Below are 15,570 nucleotides of genomic sequence, written 5' to 3' on the forward strand. Positions count from 1 at the left end.
TCTTTGTAAACCCAAAGTACATAAACAAAATGTGGGTCTACTTCCTGATACTTGGTGGCAAGTATCATTTGCATTCTCAGATTTTTGAGATTCTTTGATTTATTTTTCAAAATGACTGCTGGCTATGGACAACAATCCAGAGATATTGCATTCTCTTAATTAGAATAAAAAGTATGCTTTCTAAATCAAAGCAAACAGATCACAATCTCTTTAGATTCCAACTACTCTTTATTCTTTGATTTTTAAAGGCAAGGGTTCTAAATAAGGCTTTTTATTAAAAGATCAGTTATGTCTCAAGGGAATAACTGTGTTTATGTAGAAACATGATGTTTAAGATACAATGTGATGTTTAGAAATAAAGATCATGTGATTTAGAATCCAGTAACTTTGGTCTAAACAGCAGCTGGTATTCTGGTGGGACTGGGTAGACTTCTAGAAGTAAACATGAACCTTTCCCTACAAATGCTTTTGTGCAGCAGAGGAATGACAGTGCCTTAAAGGAATATGCAGTACCTCATTTGCCAGCATCTTCCCTGATAATGTAGATAAAAACAAAGGAAGCCAAAGTAAGACAGAGAAGCATGGCAGAGCAAAGGCCGTATTTTCCAACTCATTTAGGACTGAATCTTCTCATAGTCATAGCCAATCAATGGTCACTGGCAAATTCAAGGAACATATCCACACGTTACACCGAAAGCACGAAGGCTTCCTCAGAGGTTAGAAAACATTTAAGTGGGTAATTTTTAAAATTTAAGACAGGAAATTTGAGCGAGAAAATGTCAATCATGTACAACTCAAGAATATATGATGTATACAGAAATTTTCTATAGAGAAAAATAATCTATTTCACATTTACAGTTTTTATCCTATGGCTCTTTGGTAATGTACGCATTACAGCAGACTAGGTATGGGATAGGGGAAAATGCTGTCCCATGTTGATGCATACAGTTTTAATTTCTTGAATAGATAACTTTTCTAATGAATGGATTATATATTCAATCATCACCCTTTTTTTTTAAAGATTTATTTATTTTTATTGGAAAGGCAGATATATATAGTAAGGAGGAAAGACAGAGAAATATCTTCCGTCCAATGATTCACTCCCAAGTGACTGCAATGGCCGGTGCTGTGCCGATCCAAAGCCAGGAGCCAGGAACTTCCTCCAGGTCTCCCACACAGGTGCAGGGTCCCAAGGTTTTGGGCCATCCTGGACTGCTTTCCCAGGCCACAAGCAGGGAGCTGGATGGGAAGCAGGGCAGCCAGGATTAAAACCAGTGCCCATATGGGATCCTGGAGTGTTCAAGGAGAGGACTTTAGCTGCTAGACTCAACTTGCTTCTTTTGAAGTTTGATGAAACAATATTTTGCAAAAGACAGTGCCTTTCATTCACTTAAAACTCAAAACCATTCAATTCATTGCTCACATGTAATATTAATAAATATTATTAAAAAGCTACTAGTATAGCTTGGGAGGCTAGGATGCTTAAGATGGCATTGGTGGATCTAAGGAACAAGAACAATCTTCTGCCAAGCCATCAAGACTATAAAGAGACTTGCCTAATAATCTCAAAAATGGCCAGTTCTACACACTATAAATGCTCTGAATGTTACAGCCTGAGCCAGCTGATGCCTGTGGAAAATTACTTCATGAGAGAGCAAAGGACAACTTTAACAAAAACCTGCAGAAATAGAGGGACTGTCTTATTATGACTTAGACTTTGCTGCCAATAAGTGAAGCAAGCACATAAAAATGTAACAAATAATTAAAGCTCAGTGAACCCGAGGAATTAACACAGGATTAATTGTAATGGATTCTTTTAAACACAACAATCATTTTGCCCAAGGCATTTAACTTACAGGAAAGTATTTCTGAACAACACCAAAATCGATAAAACCGATTATAATCCATGCCACCAACGTCAAGGTTGAAATGATGATTATAAATGGAACAAAATATCCACTGAACCGGTCAGCCAATTGCTGAATCGGTGCCTATGAAAATAAAAGAACAAGATCATGGGGAATTACGATTCAGGAAGAAATAAAACACAAGTACGGGTAAGGATTAAGGTTCTCTCTCCACGTTTACTAATCAATCTCTACTCAGGTTGTGCCTGATTCTATAACACTCTACATAATTTCTAAAGTGAGGGAACAGGTTGATATTTTACGTTTTCCTTTACCTTTGACATCTGAGCCTCTTCTACCAATTTCACAATCTGAGCCAAAGTGGTATCGTTGCCCACATGGGTGGCTGTAATAAGTACAGAACCATGTGCATTTATAGATCCAGCGATCACGATGCTCCCTGGCTTCTTAGTGACGGGCATGGCTTCTCCTGGAGGCCGAGGAAAGGGACACCCGTCACTTGCCAGACCCATTCAACATTCGCATGGCCCGACAGCTGCCATGACATAACCAAAGCAAGCATGAAACAAGCCACTTCACCTGTGATAAGGGATTCATCAGCCATGGTGTTGCCTTCTAGGACCTTCCCATCCACTGGGAACTTCCCTCCGGGGACAACCTTGATGATATCACCGCGCTGTACCAGCTCCATGGGTACCTGCTCCTCTCTGCAATGAACATCACTCAAGTCAACACACATGGCAACTCACAGCTCCCTAGCTCCGTACCTGATGGTTCCACAACCCTGGAACCCTTAGCCAACTGTGGACTGAAAACAAACAAACAAAAGAAAAATGCTGTGTCTGTAGTAAACATGTAAAGGCTTTTTTTCTTCACCATTATTCCCTAAATAATGGCATAACTACTGTTTACACACATTTACACTGTGTTGGGTCCAGGGCCCTTCCGAGGCCTCCTCCGTGCACCCTAGAGATTCACCACCAAGGGCAGGAGAAGCCTGTGCAGGAAGACCACCCACTGCCCTTCAGAAACAAAAGGTGCCAGGACAACAGGGCAGATCCTGCCTCCAGCAAAACCTCATGTAACCCTCAGAGAGGGTTAAAGGAAAGATGCATAATGTGGACATCCTCGAAGGGTTCCCTTCTAAGAAATCTTTAGTAATACTGATCTCTGCTTAATCTGACGTGGGACTTCATCTCTGATCTGAGTTAACATCTTTCTACCTCGGAGCAACTTAATTTAAGGTGAATGGTCCTTTACGGCAGTTAACATGTCTCCTTCTGTATTTACTGCCCAGAGTACCTGTTCTTCAGGAGCTAAGGTCTGCCTGCCTCCGCCCCAGAATACTGAGTAGTAATAACCTTAACTCAAAGACAGGGTTTGGGGGTTTTCCCCTTAGTGACTCTTCAGATTGAAGTTTCTGCCAGCAGCTGTGAGCCTCACTTTCATCCTCGCTTTCCCTCCTCAGTAATTATAAACTGGCAAGCAGAAAACCTACAATAGCCACTGTGTTTGATAAATTCGGTGATTTTACTTCCCACCCTAATTACATAGGAACAGAAAACCCTCAAGCGGGAAAGTGGGGACCAAGACATGCAAGTCTTTTAATGTCAAGCCCATGCATGCGTGCAGTATTTGTCTTTAACATATGAGAGTAGATGGGCCTGGCGTGGTAGCCTAGTGGCTAAAGTCCTCACTTTGCATGCGCTGGGAACACATATGGGTGCTGGTTTATAACCCAGCTGCTCCTCTTCCCATCCAGCTCCCTGCCTATGGCCTGGGAAAGCCTTGTGACCTTGCACCTGTGTGGGAGATCCAGAAGAAACTGGTTCCTGGCTTCAGATCCAACTATTGTGGCCACTTGGGGAGTGAGTCAGCGGATGGAAGATCTGTCTTGACATCAAGCCACGACCTGAGGACCAGGAGTCAGGCAAGGGGGAATCTATAGGCAGGAGAGCTTTCTGGGATTCTTCAATGGCACAGAGAGGCTATATTGAAGGGCTGAGCTCAGAAGATGCTAATCTCACTGTCCTCTAAAGGAACACCGGGGCCAGGCATTCAGGCACAAGGGATCGATCTGCTTGCAATACTACATCCCATATCAGAGCATCAGTCTGAATCCTGGCTATTTCACTTCTAATTCAGCTCCCTGCTAACATGCCTGGGATGGTGGTCCAAGTACTTGGGTTTCTGCCACCACGTGGGAGATCAGGATGCAATTCCTGGCTCCTAGCTTTGGCTTGGCCCAATCACAGTTTTTCTGTCCATTTGAGGAACAAACCAGTAGATGGAGGAGCATTCTCTGTGTTTGGGTGAGTTGATCTTTCAAACAAACAAATCAATCCTTCAAGAAATGAAGAAAGAGGAAGTTCATTCTCAGGACAACTGGTAATTGTTGAAGCATCTTCTGCTACAGAGTAATAGAAGTAACTTCAGAATAGTTTGCGGAAAATGCATTAAAATTTTTTTCATAACATGCATTTTCTGTGAACTTTTGGGAGATCCTACATAAAACTGATTTTGTGCTTTCTGAAAGGTCACTAGTTTGAATATGAGAAGAACATTTTGAAGGAGATAAGGCTGGAAGCAGGCCGGCAAGGAGATGACTGCTTTAGGGAGAAGTTCAAGGTGGCCTGAACAGCTGCAGCAGCAATCGCGCCCTGAAGGTGCAGCAGCACTCAAGGGTTCTGAGCTTGGAAGCAGAGGTGCCACAGAGGACCCCAGGCTGTCCCTGAGGATCTGGCATGCCCAAAACCCACAGGCACTGGGAGAAGAGGACGATGTGGAACACAGCAGGGAAGCAGATAAGGGCAAGATGCACTGGGCTGGGCCTCAGTTGCTGGGAATCCCCAAAAGAAAGGCTGTGGGTGGTGGGGGAAATCTCAGGACCCAGAGGTAGAATTGGGAAAGGCCTGCATACCCGGTCACTCAGAGCACTGCAGAGATGCTCCATTCCAGCCACAGCTTGTTCCCCACAACAACAAAGGGGTCAATACTAAACCCCCAAGGAGTAGCCATGATTAAGTGCAGAGAATGAAGAAATCCCACAGGGGAGACAGAGTAGCAACAGCAAGGGGAAGAATAACACACTACAGATGTGCTCAGCCCCCAGACTGGGGTAAAGAGGAAGGGCAGGTATCCCGGCAAAGGCCTCGGGGAGGAAAGGCCAGAACCTTGCTGTGACAAGCCAGCTGATGTGGGCAACTCCAGTGAGCACAGTGGGCACCACTGACCTCTCTACATGGGCAGAGGCTCACATAGGAGAGCAATGCAGGAGACAAAGGGACTGGGCAGCCTGGCACACAGCCCACTCCATATTACAGCACATCTATACCCCTTAAGGGAGGCCAATGGCCCAGGGAGGGAGTGACTGAGGGCCACAAGCATCTTGTCGGGAGGCAGGCAGGAATGAATACCCTGAAGTGTGCAAGACAGGCATTAATCGTCAGATGCACCCCAGCCACACAGCTCACAGGAGACAGCCAGAATGGACTCTGGTCTTCTGACTGCCAGCTTGAAAAATGGTGCCACCTTGTTGTGACAGCAGGAGGAACTCAATCTGAGTCACCATCTTTGGAAAACAACTGTTGGGGCAGGGTCAGCTCACATGCCTTCACCTTTCAGCTGGTTTGTGCCTTCAGGCAAAGACGTCTGTCTGCTGGTGTTCAGCTCACTGGAGCAGTTACACACAACTGCAGCTCATGCCAACAAGAGCACCTCACCCTGAAAAGCAGTCTAGCAAGATGAGTGGGAAAGACATAAGTCAGAACAAGCGCAGCTGCAGGATGATTTGCTTCCCCCTGAACATTTCCACATCTCAGAAACACTCATGTTGTTAATTCATAGACAAAATAAAATGAGTCAAGGCACAGAATACGGCAAAGCCACCAAGGCGGTCAAGGGTGGGAGGCAGTCCCGAGGGCAGGCATGGTGCTGCATGCTAGCTCAAGGAAGGCTCTGGGCCTGATCCCAGCTCTGCCACGGGCCCACCATGGCCTGGACAAGCTGCCTCGTCTCACAGACCTGCACACTCTTCCTACTCCAAACATAGAGAAAGACAGCACCCACTTATAGGAGGGGCATCAGGATTAAATCAGACAATGTGTGTGAACAGCTGAGAAGTGTCTGGTAGACACCAAGTCATCACTAAAACTGTCTCTGTGATTTAAAAACCAGCATCTAGAGAATAAAGAAAATCAGAGGTGCCTGCACTAGTCAGCATTGCTTCCCATATCCTCAGTCACTGCCTCAATTACTTGCCAAAGACCGCTGTGCACCAGCCATGGAGACCCTTGCAGGACAGCCCTCGAGGGGTCTGTCACTTAGCCTACGGCCCACCTCCAGCTCCAACTCTTGCTCTTGTTCACAGAACACTGAAGGGTGGGCTCTCCCTGTGTCTGCACCCAGCCCTCACAAGGTCTAGTGCAACTACACAATGGGAGTTCGATGCCTGTTACCCAGGCTGACAGAAATTAACTTCGGGCACTTCAGATGAACAAAACCCACCTGATGATGAGATTGTCATTACCAAGGGTCACAACGGTGGCCTCTGTGGCTTGGAGTGACATGAGTTTGGCCAGGGCTTCTGAGGTTTTGCTCTAGGAAATAACCAAAATGGGGAAAAAATGTTCCTATTTGTATTTTTTTTTTTTAGGTTCAACTTTAATTTGTTGTATAATCCATACCCCTCTCTTATAGAACACATCACAATGCTAGGTTTAATGCAGAGTTTTAACGATGGCTTTGTGGACCGATGAAGTCAAGCTAACACTCAGTGGTGCACTGAGACACGGTGTGGGCTCTTACCTAAAGCCCAGGGTTCTTTCCCTGACACAGTGCACCTGAACAAAAGTTTTAATAATTAATCAGATTAGCTGGGATTACAGAAGTAGCAACTAATTCAGAGATTAGTAAGCAGAGAAGCTAATCACATAGACGTTTCATATTCCTTAAAGAGTTCTCTAGACCATGTACAATTAGTAATTCTAAACACGGTGCTCAGATCAACTGGAATTCGTATCACTCAAAGAACAACTCTTAACCAGAGCTGCAGTTACCTTTGCCACGTGCTCCAGCCACCGCCCCAGGGCAATGAACACGAACAGCATGGGTGGGGTGTCAAAAAACGTCACCGGGCTCCTATCCGCTTGCTCAGCAACTGCAACCACCAGGATGACCAGGGAGTAGACGTAAGCGACGGTGGTGGCCAGTACAATGAGCACATCCATGTTGGCCGACCTGTGTCTCAGAGATTTGTAGGCCTGCACATAGAAGTACCACCCGCCGAGGAACTGGAAGACAAAGAACAAAGGCTACCAACAAGCAAGGCAGGGAGTTTCAGGAACAAGCATGGGCCCTCAGGATGACAAATACTCTAAGTTTGTTCCTAATCTCGATGACACTTTTTCCTCTGTGACAATGTTTCTGATTCAGAGGACTACTGACCATGGATGATCAATCAAGGGAGTGCAAGCAATCAGCAGAAATCAACCCAGAGCAATTAACGGCAATGTCCGTCAACAGGAGGATGATGGGAAGACACAGGGTTCATTTTGCTGTGGACCATGCCACACAGTCCCTGAAGAGAATGTGTTCAACTATGACCACTGCCATGAACTGCTCACCACAAATGGTTAAGTCAGTGTATCAGTGTGTCAGCCTGTGTCTGCATTATGTGGTGGACATATACATGCCCACATGTGTGTTCTATCTATAAATGAAGACCTGGAAAGACACATGCCCAACAAGTAATAAAACTGTAGTAACTGTAGTAAGACTGGGCTAGAGGTGAGTCTTCCTGCTTTTTTGTTATACTTCAATATGGCTTGAACTTCTCACAATGTTATACTGGCAATTAAAACGAAAACATAGGGAGAAAAAAAATAGCCCACAAATTCTTGCCCCCAAATAGTCCTGCATGTTCCAACATGAAGTCAGGAGTTTATATTCCACAATACAGACACAGAGGGCACACTTCCCAACAGAAATGCAACTAGTGTTCCTTATTATCTGTACTGTAGAGTTTGTACTACTACAGTACACACTCCGTGACAGCCATCTCTCTTGGATTATTATTTACTCAAAGATAAAGAACCTATGCTGCTCCAGGAGAAGCATGAACTCTAGTTTGAGCTGGCTGCTGCTTCTAAAGCAAAGGTAAACTAAACTAAGCAATGAGCAAACTGGAGCCATACAGGTTCACTCATTCCCTGCAGCAGGCAGGGCTATTGTTCAGCTGGAGTTACAAACAACTACGCAACACAGTGAAACCAGGCCCTTCTTGTCCCCCATGCTGAAGGCCATACCACCCCTGTCCCCTCACTAGTCATAAGGTAGGGAGGAAAAGCAGCAATTATCTGGGGCAGTTTCCACTGGTCACACACAGATACAGAGGGTAGAGTTTTGCTCAACTTTCCAATACACACCTGGACAAAGGTACACAAGATAAAGAAGATGAGGTTTAGAATGGACAGTCCTCCAATGATGTTGTGGTCCAGGATCATAGACTCGTGGGTCCCATTGCTGGGTATCAACATGTAGATCATTAACCCCATAACAGGGATGCCAAACACCAGGCTGCACAGGAAAGACTTCTTCCACCTGGAAAGCAATTGTATCAATCAGGCCAGGCCTCTTTTATCACACTTGAGACAAACTACTTAGGGTTAAAATGCAGAAACATAAAAGGCCTGCACCAGGCTACGAGGGTATTCTGGAGAAGATTAGGCCCAGCCCTCGCCTTCACACAGCTGACAGGTTACCCTCAATTTATATGTGAGCCAATGGAAGTCCCAAAGAGTTTTAACATTCTCACTCCACAACTCTCTACTCAAAATGTAATCACATAGAACCTCCAAGAAGGAACCAGATACAGTAGGATTTTATTCTCACTCCACAACTCTCTATTCAAAATGCAATCCCATAGAACCTCCAAGAAGGAACCAGATAAAAGTAGGATTTTATTGGTAAAATAAATGTTCCATTCAATTTTAAACATTCAACTTCTAAACAATTACTTTTAAAATTGAGTCAGTGGGAAGAGTGAAACCGAAGTCCAAAAGTCAGGAGTGACAGCTGAGGTCTCCTACTAGCTATAGCTGCCAGGAAATTTCAACCAAGTGACTGAGGCAGCTCTCATGAACGTTAGCATTGCCTGCGAGCCACTGGCCTGCACTGCTTGGCTGCTGCCTGCTCAAGGCTCCCGGAGAGTCACTGCTTTCCAGATGCCTCTTCCGCCGGTCCCTTTGCACCCCAGCACACTAATCATGCCAAGCAACAGAGGCTTCCTGGAGCCCTTCCCCTCTTCCTCCTCCAATCCCATCTCCTTCAGCTCAATTAACTTCTACTCATTCTCGGATGCTCAGATTTTGCATCCTCCACTTCAAAGTTTCCTAAACCTTCTAGAACCTACCTGTCACTGGTTCACTCATACTTTCCATGTCAGACTACATGCCCTTTTAAGTTGGGGATGACATTCTATTCAGCCCCAGCACTTGGCACAAAGGCTAGTTACAACAGCAACCTTTAAGGTTGCTGAATGAATAAGTGACCCCTGAAACAAAGTTATTCCAGACCTCCTCCAAGTCCATCTCCCTTTCTTTAGCCATGATTCCTGGCCTTAAATTGTAGTTATAGAATCCAAGCAAATACTGAAAAAGAAGCCTATATTCCTGCCTTCCCAATCTGAATGGTACACATCTGTGGTTGAATTAAAATTACATAAAACTTTAAAACTTGTTACACAGTTACATGAGGTGCAGTGCAAGTGCTCACTAACTGCACCTGACAATAGGCAGATGTAGAAGCTGACATCATCACAGAAACTTCTACTGGACAACACCATTTCTGAGGGTTACCATTAGGAGGGTACAAAGGTCCCAGCCAAGTCAAGGGCAGTGGGGACACTGACAAGCCGGGGGCATTTGCACAGCATGTGCCATGCACTTGGATCCACGGACACGGAGACACTTGGTTATCCTCTGTGTTCTACCTACTGCTTTATCTCCACTTTGTGGTCCAAGTGATGAGCATTGGGGTTTCTCTGGGCCAGGGAAGCTTGAAAGCCAATCTCCTAAAACGAGAGGAGCAAGAAACAAGGAGGAAGGTTCTTAGTTAAAACAATCATTGGTAGAAAGTACCTCACAGCTTTAGAAATTAGAACACGAATCTAAAAGAGGTCACAGGAATGTAGGTGTACCTAGATTACCTCACAAATCCTGCTCAGAGATTCTGTACCCATCCATAATTAGAGACTGCATCACCCCTGAAGAGGTGGCCCCTTGGCCTGTTCCCTCTGTTGGCCAAGGCCATGGATTCTGAGGTCACTCTACCAGACTCCAAAGCTAAACAGTGGTAACTCTGAAATTCAAGGGTTTTTTTTTTTAAATGTATGCTTTCATTTAAGTTTTATTTTATTTATTCAAAAGGCAAGAGATAGATAATCAGATTGAGATCTTCCAATAATGCTGTGGCTTTGAGCAAAGTATTGAACTCTCAACCTTCAGCTTCTTCATTCATTCAGGTATCTGGAATTCTTCCAGTCGGAAGTTTCCTGCGTTGGGGGATGAGCAGCTGGCACAGCAGTAAAGGCATTGTTTAGGATGTCTGACTCCCAGATCCAGAAGGGGAGTCATGAAAGCCAGTCAGCTTTACCCCTTGGGTTGCAGCAACCCACTCACTGCTTCCCACGGTTTGCATTAGCAGAACACAGAGTCAGGAGCTAGAGATGGGTAATGAACTCAGACACTGAATATGAGATGTGGGTATCTTCAGTGCTAAGCCAAATGCCCACCCTCAAGTTATTTCACATGGGAAAGTTGAAGGACTTCAGGTGCATTTCACGCCTTCATTTTACTTAGCTATACTTCCTCATTTTTCTTCAATGACTGCATATTGCTATTTTTACAAAGGTGGGTATAATTTTTTCAAGGAATGCCTACCTCAATAAGTTTCACAATATCCCTTGGACCAATAATTTCTGGATCAAACTTCACGTGGGCTTTACTGGTGGCGAGGGCCACAGAGGCGTAGGTGATGCCATTCATCCTTGTGAGCCTGGACTCTATGTTGTGAACACAGGAAGCACACGTCATCCCTGTGATCTGAAACACAGGACAAAACCCACTCAGGATTGAGAGAGCCTGCTCAAAGCACGCTGGGGAGTCATGGCCTGCACCCCTCCCAGAACCCTGCCCAAAACTCTGGATTCCCACCTCCAAACTCCATGTACAAGATTCTCAGTCCTTCCTCTTTTACACAGTCATGCTGAGCCACTGCTCCTGCCTGGAATCAGGCCACAGCGGCCTCGGGCCACATCTGCTGCCTCCTCACCACAGATCCACAACAGTGAGCAAGCTTTGGACCTTTGTGAAACTGTGTAAGCAGGATCTGAGCTTTCTGTACATTGAGGAAATGCACTTCCTGAGAAAGTAGATCAGTACGGCTTAGGGTAGGAAAGAAGTGTCACCTGTTTCTCACAAAGTCAAACCAGAAAACACAAAGAAAGAAAAAATAGCCATAAGGAAGAGGAAAACAAAGATGAGAAGATATCAAGTGAAGAAAGTGATCTAGAAATGGACAACGAAGGTATAACTGAACTAGACACTGGTACCCCTCAAGAAATGGGAGTTGAAAATGCAGAGAAAATTGAGATGATTAGGCAGTAGAAGAGAGGCTGCCATTGAAGCCCTAAATAATGATCAACATCAGAACGTCACTGACTCTCACAGATGCCGTCAAACTAACTCTTGGCCAAGACATCCAGGGTCATCATCAAACTGCAGAAGCTGAATGCTGCTATCCGAGATTGTGACAGAGCCACTGCAATAAAACCTACTGCATTTCAATGCTGCAATTGGTAAGAGAAAGCACACAGACTTCTGGATCACTGGGAATAAGCAGCCCCTGATCTTCCCTTGCCTGTAAACCAAGGGTCCAGAAAAGTATGACATCAGAAACAAATATGAACAAAGAACAGGGTTGAGTAGGTCCAACAGGAACACTCCAGAGCCCAGCAGGAGCAAGAAGTCAGAGGGCAGCTAGGAGCTCAGTGTGGCTCTGCTCCCATGGTTTCCCAGAGGGGATGGACATTTTCCTGGAGGAATCCCTGGAATGGGAGGCAGTAGGCCTGGAAGGGTAGGGATGCCTGGGTTCAAAGACATTCTTACTGATGCAGACATTTTTTTGCATTCAGGCAGGACCCTGAAATCATGGTGGCTTTCCAAATGTGGCCCAGAACCCAAGAAAATATGTGAAAATATCAGAACAGACCCAAGGTTATTAAAAGAGCTACTGAACTCATATTTTGCAAATGGGACTATATCAAACTAAGAAGCTTCTGTTTGGCAAAGGAAATGATCAAAAAATGCAAAAGAAGCAACCAACAGAATGGGAGAAAAGCTTTGCACACTACACAACCAATAGGGGACTAATATGCAGGATTTACAAAGAGCTTCAGAAACAACTGCAAAACAAACAAGAAATGGGCTAAGGAAATGAACTGATGTTTTTCAAAAGAACAAATTCAAAAGGCTAATAGACATATGAAGAAATGCTCAGGCTTCCCAGCTATCAGGGAAATACAAATGAAAACCAAACTGAGGTTCTACCTAACACCAATGAGACTGGCCTACATTGAGAACTCTACTAAGAACACCTGCTGATGTGGATGTAAAAAGAAAGGTACCCTCCTTCACCGATACTGTGAGTATAGGCTAGTATAACCACTATAGAAACCAGCGCAGCGAGTACCAAGAGAACTGAAAAATGACCTGCTACATGACCCGGCTCTATTTATACATTTATTTGAATGGCTGAGTTACAGAGGCAGGGAGAGACAGAGACCAATTATCTGTTGATTCTCTCCCCAGATGACCATGATGGCCAGAATGGGCCAGACCAGAACCAGGATTCAGGAGCTTCTTCTGGGTCTCCCATATTGGTGCAGATTCCAAACATTTGGGCCATCTTCGGCTGCCTTTCCAAGCAGATTAGTAGGGAGCTGGGTCAGGCTGGTACCTATATGGGTGCCAGTACTGTGGATAGGAGCTTAACATGTGGTATCACAATGCTGGCCCTTTTAATGCTTTATTTTTTAGAATGCAAAACCATCTATGTGGTCTGGAACATAGCAAGCTTGTTGCTGTCCTGCCGGACATGTCCGGACCCTCTCCATGTCCTGCTCAAATAGTGCAGGACAGCAACAAGCTTGCTATGTTCCAGACCACATGCACCCTGGAGCAGATTGCACTAACACCTCACAGATGGTACAGGGTGTATTTTTGGGTAATGCTACAACAGAGTTGTATCATTCAGCTCTGCTCTTGTCTAACATATCAGGTAAATGTTTCACGTTAGTGCCACCGCTGGCACCCCTCAGCAGCTTCTGGGATATAAAGAATAGTTCTTGCCTAATCCAAGCACAGGAGGAGGCGGCCGATCACTAAGCAGACAACCACAGCCCTAGGTGTGACTTCTGGCTCTAATAGTGTGGGGCTTCTGTAAGTGTCTGTCCTCTCACAGCTGTCTGACCAGCAACACCGAGATCACTGCCTTCAAGGGTAGGACATGCACCTCTGCTCAACCCTTGTAACTGCTGCAAGACTCCCACCCTGCCAAGTGCTGCTGTGGTCCAGGCTGCAGCAACAGCTCCCAGGGTGACAACACCTTACTGCGTTTACCAACAGGAGGAAAATATTTAGGAAGAAGATTCTGTCAGAGACATGCAATCTGAGGGGATCCCAAAACATGGAGAGGGTGCTGATGGTTAAAGACAAGAGTAACAGAGTGGGAAACATGGGGCAGATAGCATGAGGTGCTCAGGCACCCATCAACAGCCAATCTTGACTGTGCACAAGACGTGCAAGAGGAAGAGGCAAGTCCACAGTGACAGCTGGGCCCCCAGCCCATTACTAACCACACGGCAATACAGACCCACTGACTGGCAATGAACATTGCTGGGATGACATGACAGGAACTGCCTCCCAAAAGTAATCCCAGACCACACAGAGGGTACCATCAGGACCTGAGGAAGAACAGAGGTACTCCTCTGTGATCAATGTGCATTCCACTTGGCTGGGGACCCAAAGACAAGACAGGGAAGTGAGGACCATCAGGCAAACTTCGTAGAATCTCTGAGTCTGAGAACAGACCAATGGTGCTTCTGACCTATCCTTTGCTTTTTAACAAGAATAATATGAACAGGTAGCATTGACTGTGCTCTTACCATGTGCCAGGTGCTCTCCTAGTGACTGAACTGCTCACACCACTCCTATGAGGCAGGTCTCAAAACAACAGTGCCTCAGAGCTAACTTCCCAAACAAACACACCCAGCAAGGGGCAGGGCTGCAGCAGCAACCCAGAGAGCCTGGCTCTTGGGCCTGCTGTGAGCCACTGCTGTCCACCTCATGAGTCATCACAGACAAGGCCACAGCCAGAATTCAGACCTAGCCTGAGCCTACCCCACTTCTGCCACGCCATGCTGTACTTTCTGCCAGGAGACAAAAGGAACCAGAGGTGTGATGTGCCATTCCTGGAATCTGGCTTAGGTAAATCACGCTGTTCTCTCTTCTATCAGTAACAAATTAATGAAACACCAAAGATCACATGAAAGGTCTGTCAGCACATGAGGACAGCATAGCTATTGATGTTTATCATTTTTGAAAATCAGAACACACCACAATGGAATAGTTTTTCACCTTTTGCAACAACATGCTTAATTCCAGTTCTGCACACAGTACCTGAGCAGGCAGAGATGTCTGCATGGGGACCTACAGGCTGCAGCAGGGATGGTCCGAGTGCTGACTTTGTCCCTCGGCACAGAAAGGCATACACTACAGGCACTGTGGTTTATGGGACCTCAATGTGCTACTCCTGTCCTGACATTCTTTCTTCAAACATTTACTCACACTAATGGCAGTGACTAAGCGCACAAGTCCCTTTTACCTCAGCGAAGCAGGATTACTCAATGCTTTGAGAGTTTCTTCTAAGTCCCTCTTTATTTACACAGAAGAGCTTTCTTTGTACAAAAAGTGCTTTTGAAACAGCATGGTGTTAGTACTAAATGACAGGCTGTTCTCAACAATAATTGTTGTTATTTGAAGCTAGTAACTATGGGACAACAGAAACAACACTTCCCCACCCAGAACATGCTGGCAACAGCAACACCTAGGGCATTCACCTTAGACTGGGTACTTTGGGGTCATTAATCACTTTGTGCCTACAAACAAGCCCACTTCATCTGTTTATATGTATTACACACTTATTTATAATGAAACAGACAATGGAGACATCTCCCACCTGTTGTCTTACTCCCCAAATGCCCCAACAGTAAGGGTTGGGGCTGGCTGGAACCAGGAGACTGATTCTGCAGCCAGATTCAGAGACACAATTTGGGTCTCTCAAATGGGTGGCAGGGACAGAATAATTTAGGCCATCACTGCTGCCTGCCTCTTGGGATACATGTCAGCACGGAGCTGGAACTGGAAGCAGAGCCAGACTCAAACCGAGCCACAGCGACACAGAAGGCAGGAGTCCCAAGTGGTATTTAAACTGCCATGCCACACTCACTCCTGTTCATGGGGTTCAGCACCACATGGACTCCTCTGCCTTAGGAGACACCTGCAGGTGTTCTAGCTGCTTTTCAGGCATGAATGGCTGTGTTCAAATTCAACTGCCCCCAAACTACAACACAGTCTCAATTGCT

General features: G+C 45.5%; 1 protein-coding gene across 1 annotated transcript in view; it reads right to left on the bottom strand.

Annotated features, from left to right (window-relative positions):
- Positions 1 to 15,570, bottom strand: part of ATP7B (ATPase copper transporting beta) — a 61,354-nt gene that overhangs the window by 12,274 nt on the left and 33,510 nt on the right. Inside the window, exons 6-13 of the mRNA XM_040991082.1 lie at positions 10,808 to 10,969; positions 9,863 to 9,939; positions 8,294 to 8,468; positions 6,926 to 7,159; positions 6,375 to 6,466; positions 2,448 to 2,575; positions 2,183 to 2,337; positions 1,857 to 1,991 (exon numbers count right to left, since the gene is read on the bottom strand). Of these exons, the coding sequence (XP_040847016.1) occupies positions 1,857 to 1,991; positions 2,183 to 2,337; positions 2,448 to 2,575; positions 6,375 to 6,466; positions 6,926 to 7,159; positions 8,294 to 8,468; positions 9,863 to 9,939; positions 10,808 to 10,969 (1,158 nt within the window). The remainder of the gene's footprint in view (positions 1 to 1,856; positions 1,992 to 2,182; positions 2,338 to 2,447; positions 2,576 to 6,374; positions 6,467 to 6,925; positions 7,160 to 8,293; positions 8,469 to 9,862; positions 9,940 to 10,807; positions 10,970 to 15,570) is intronic.

The sequence above is a fragment of the Ochotona curzoniae genome, unplaced genomic scaffold, assembly GCF_017591425.1.
Source record: "Ochotona curzoniae isolate NIBS_2020 unplaced genomic scaffold, NIBS_Ocur_1.0 contig_64, whole genome shotgun sequence".
NCBI classification, from domain to species: Eukaryota; Metazoa; Chordata; class Mammalia; order Lagomorpha; family Ochotonidae; genus Ochotona; species Ochotona curzoniae.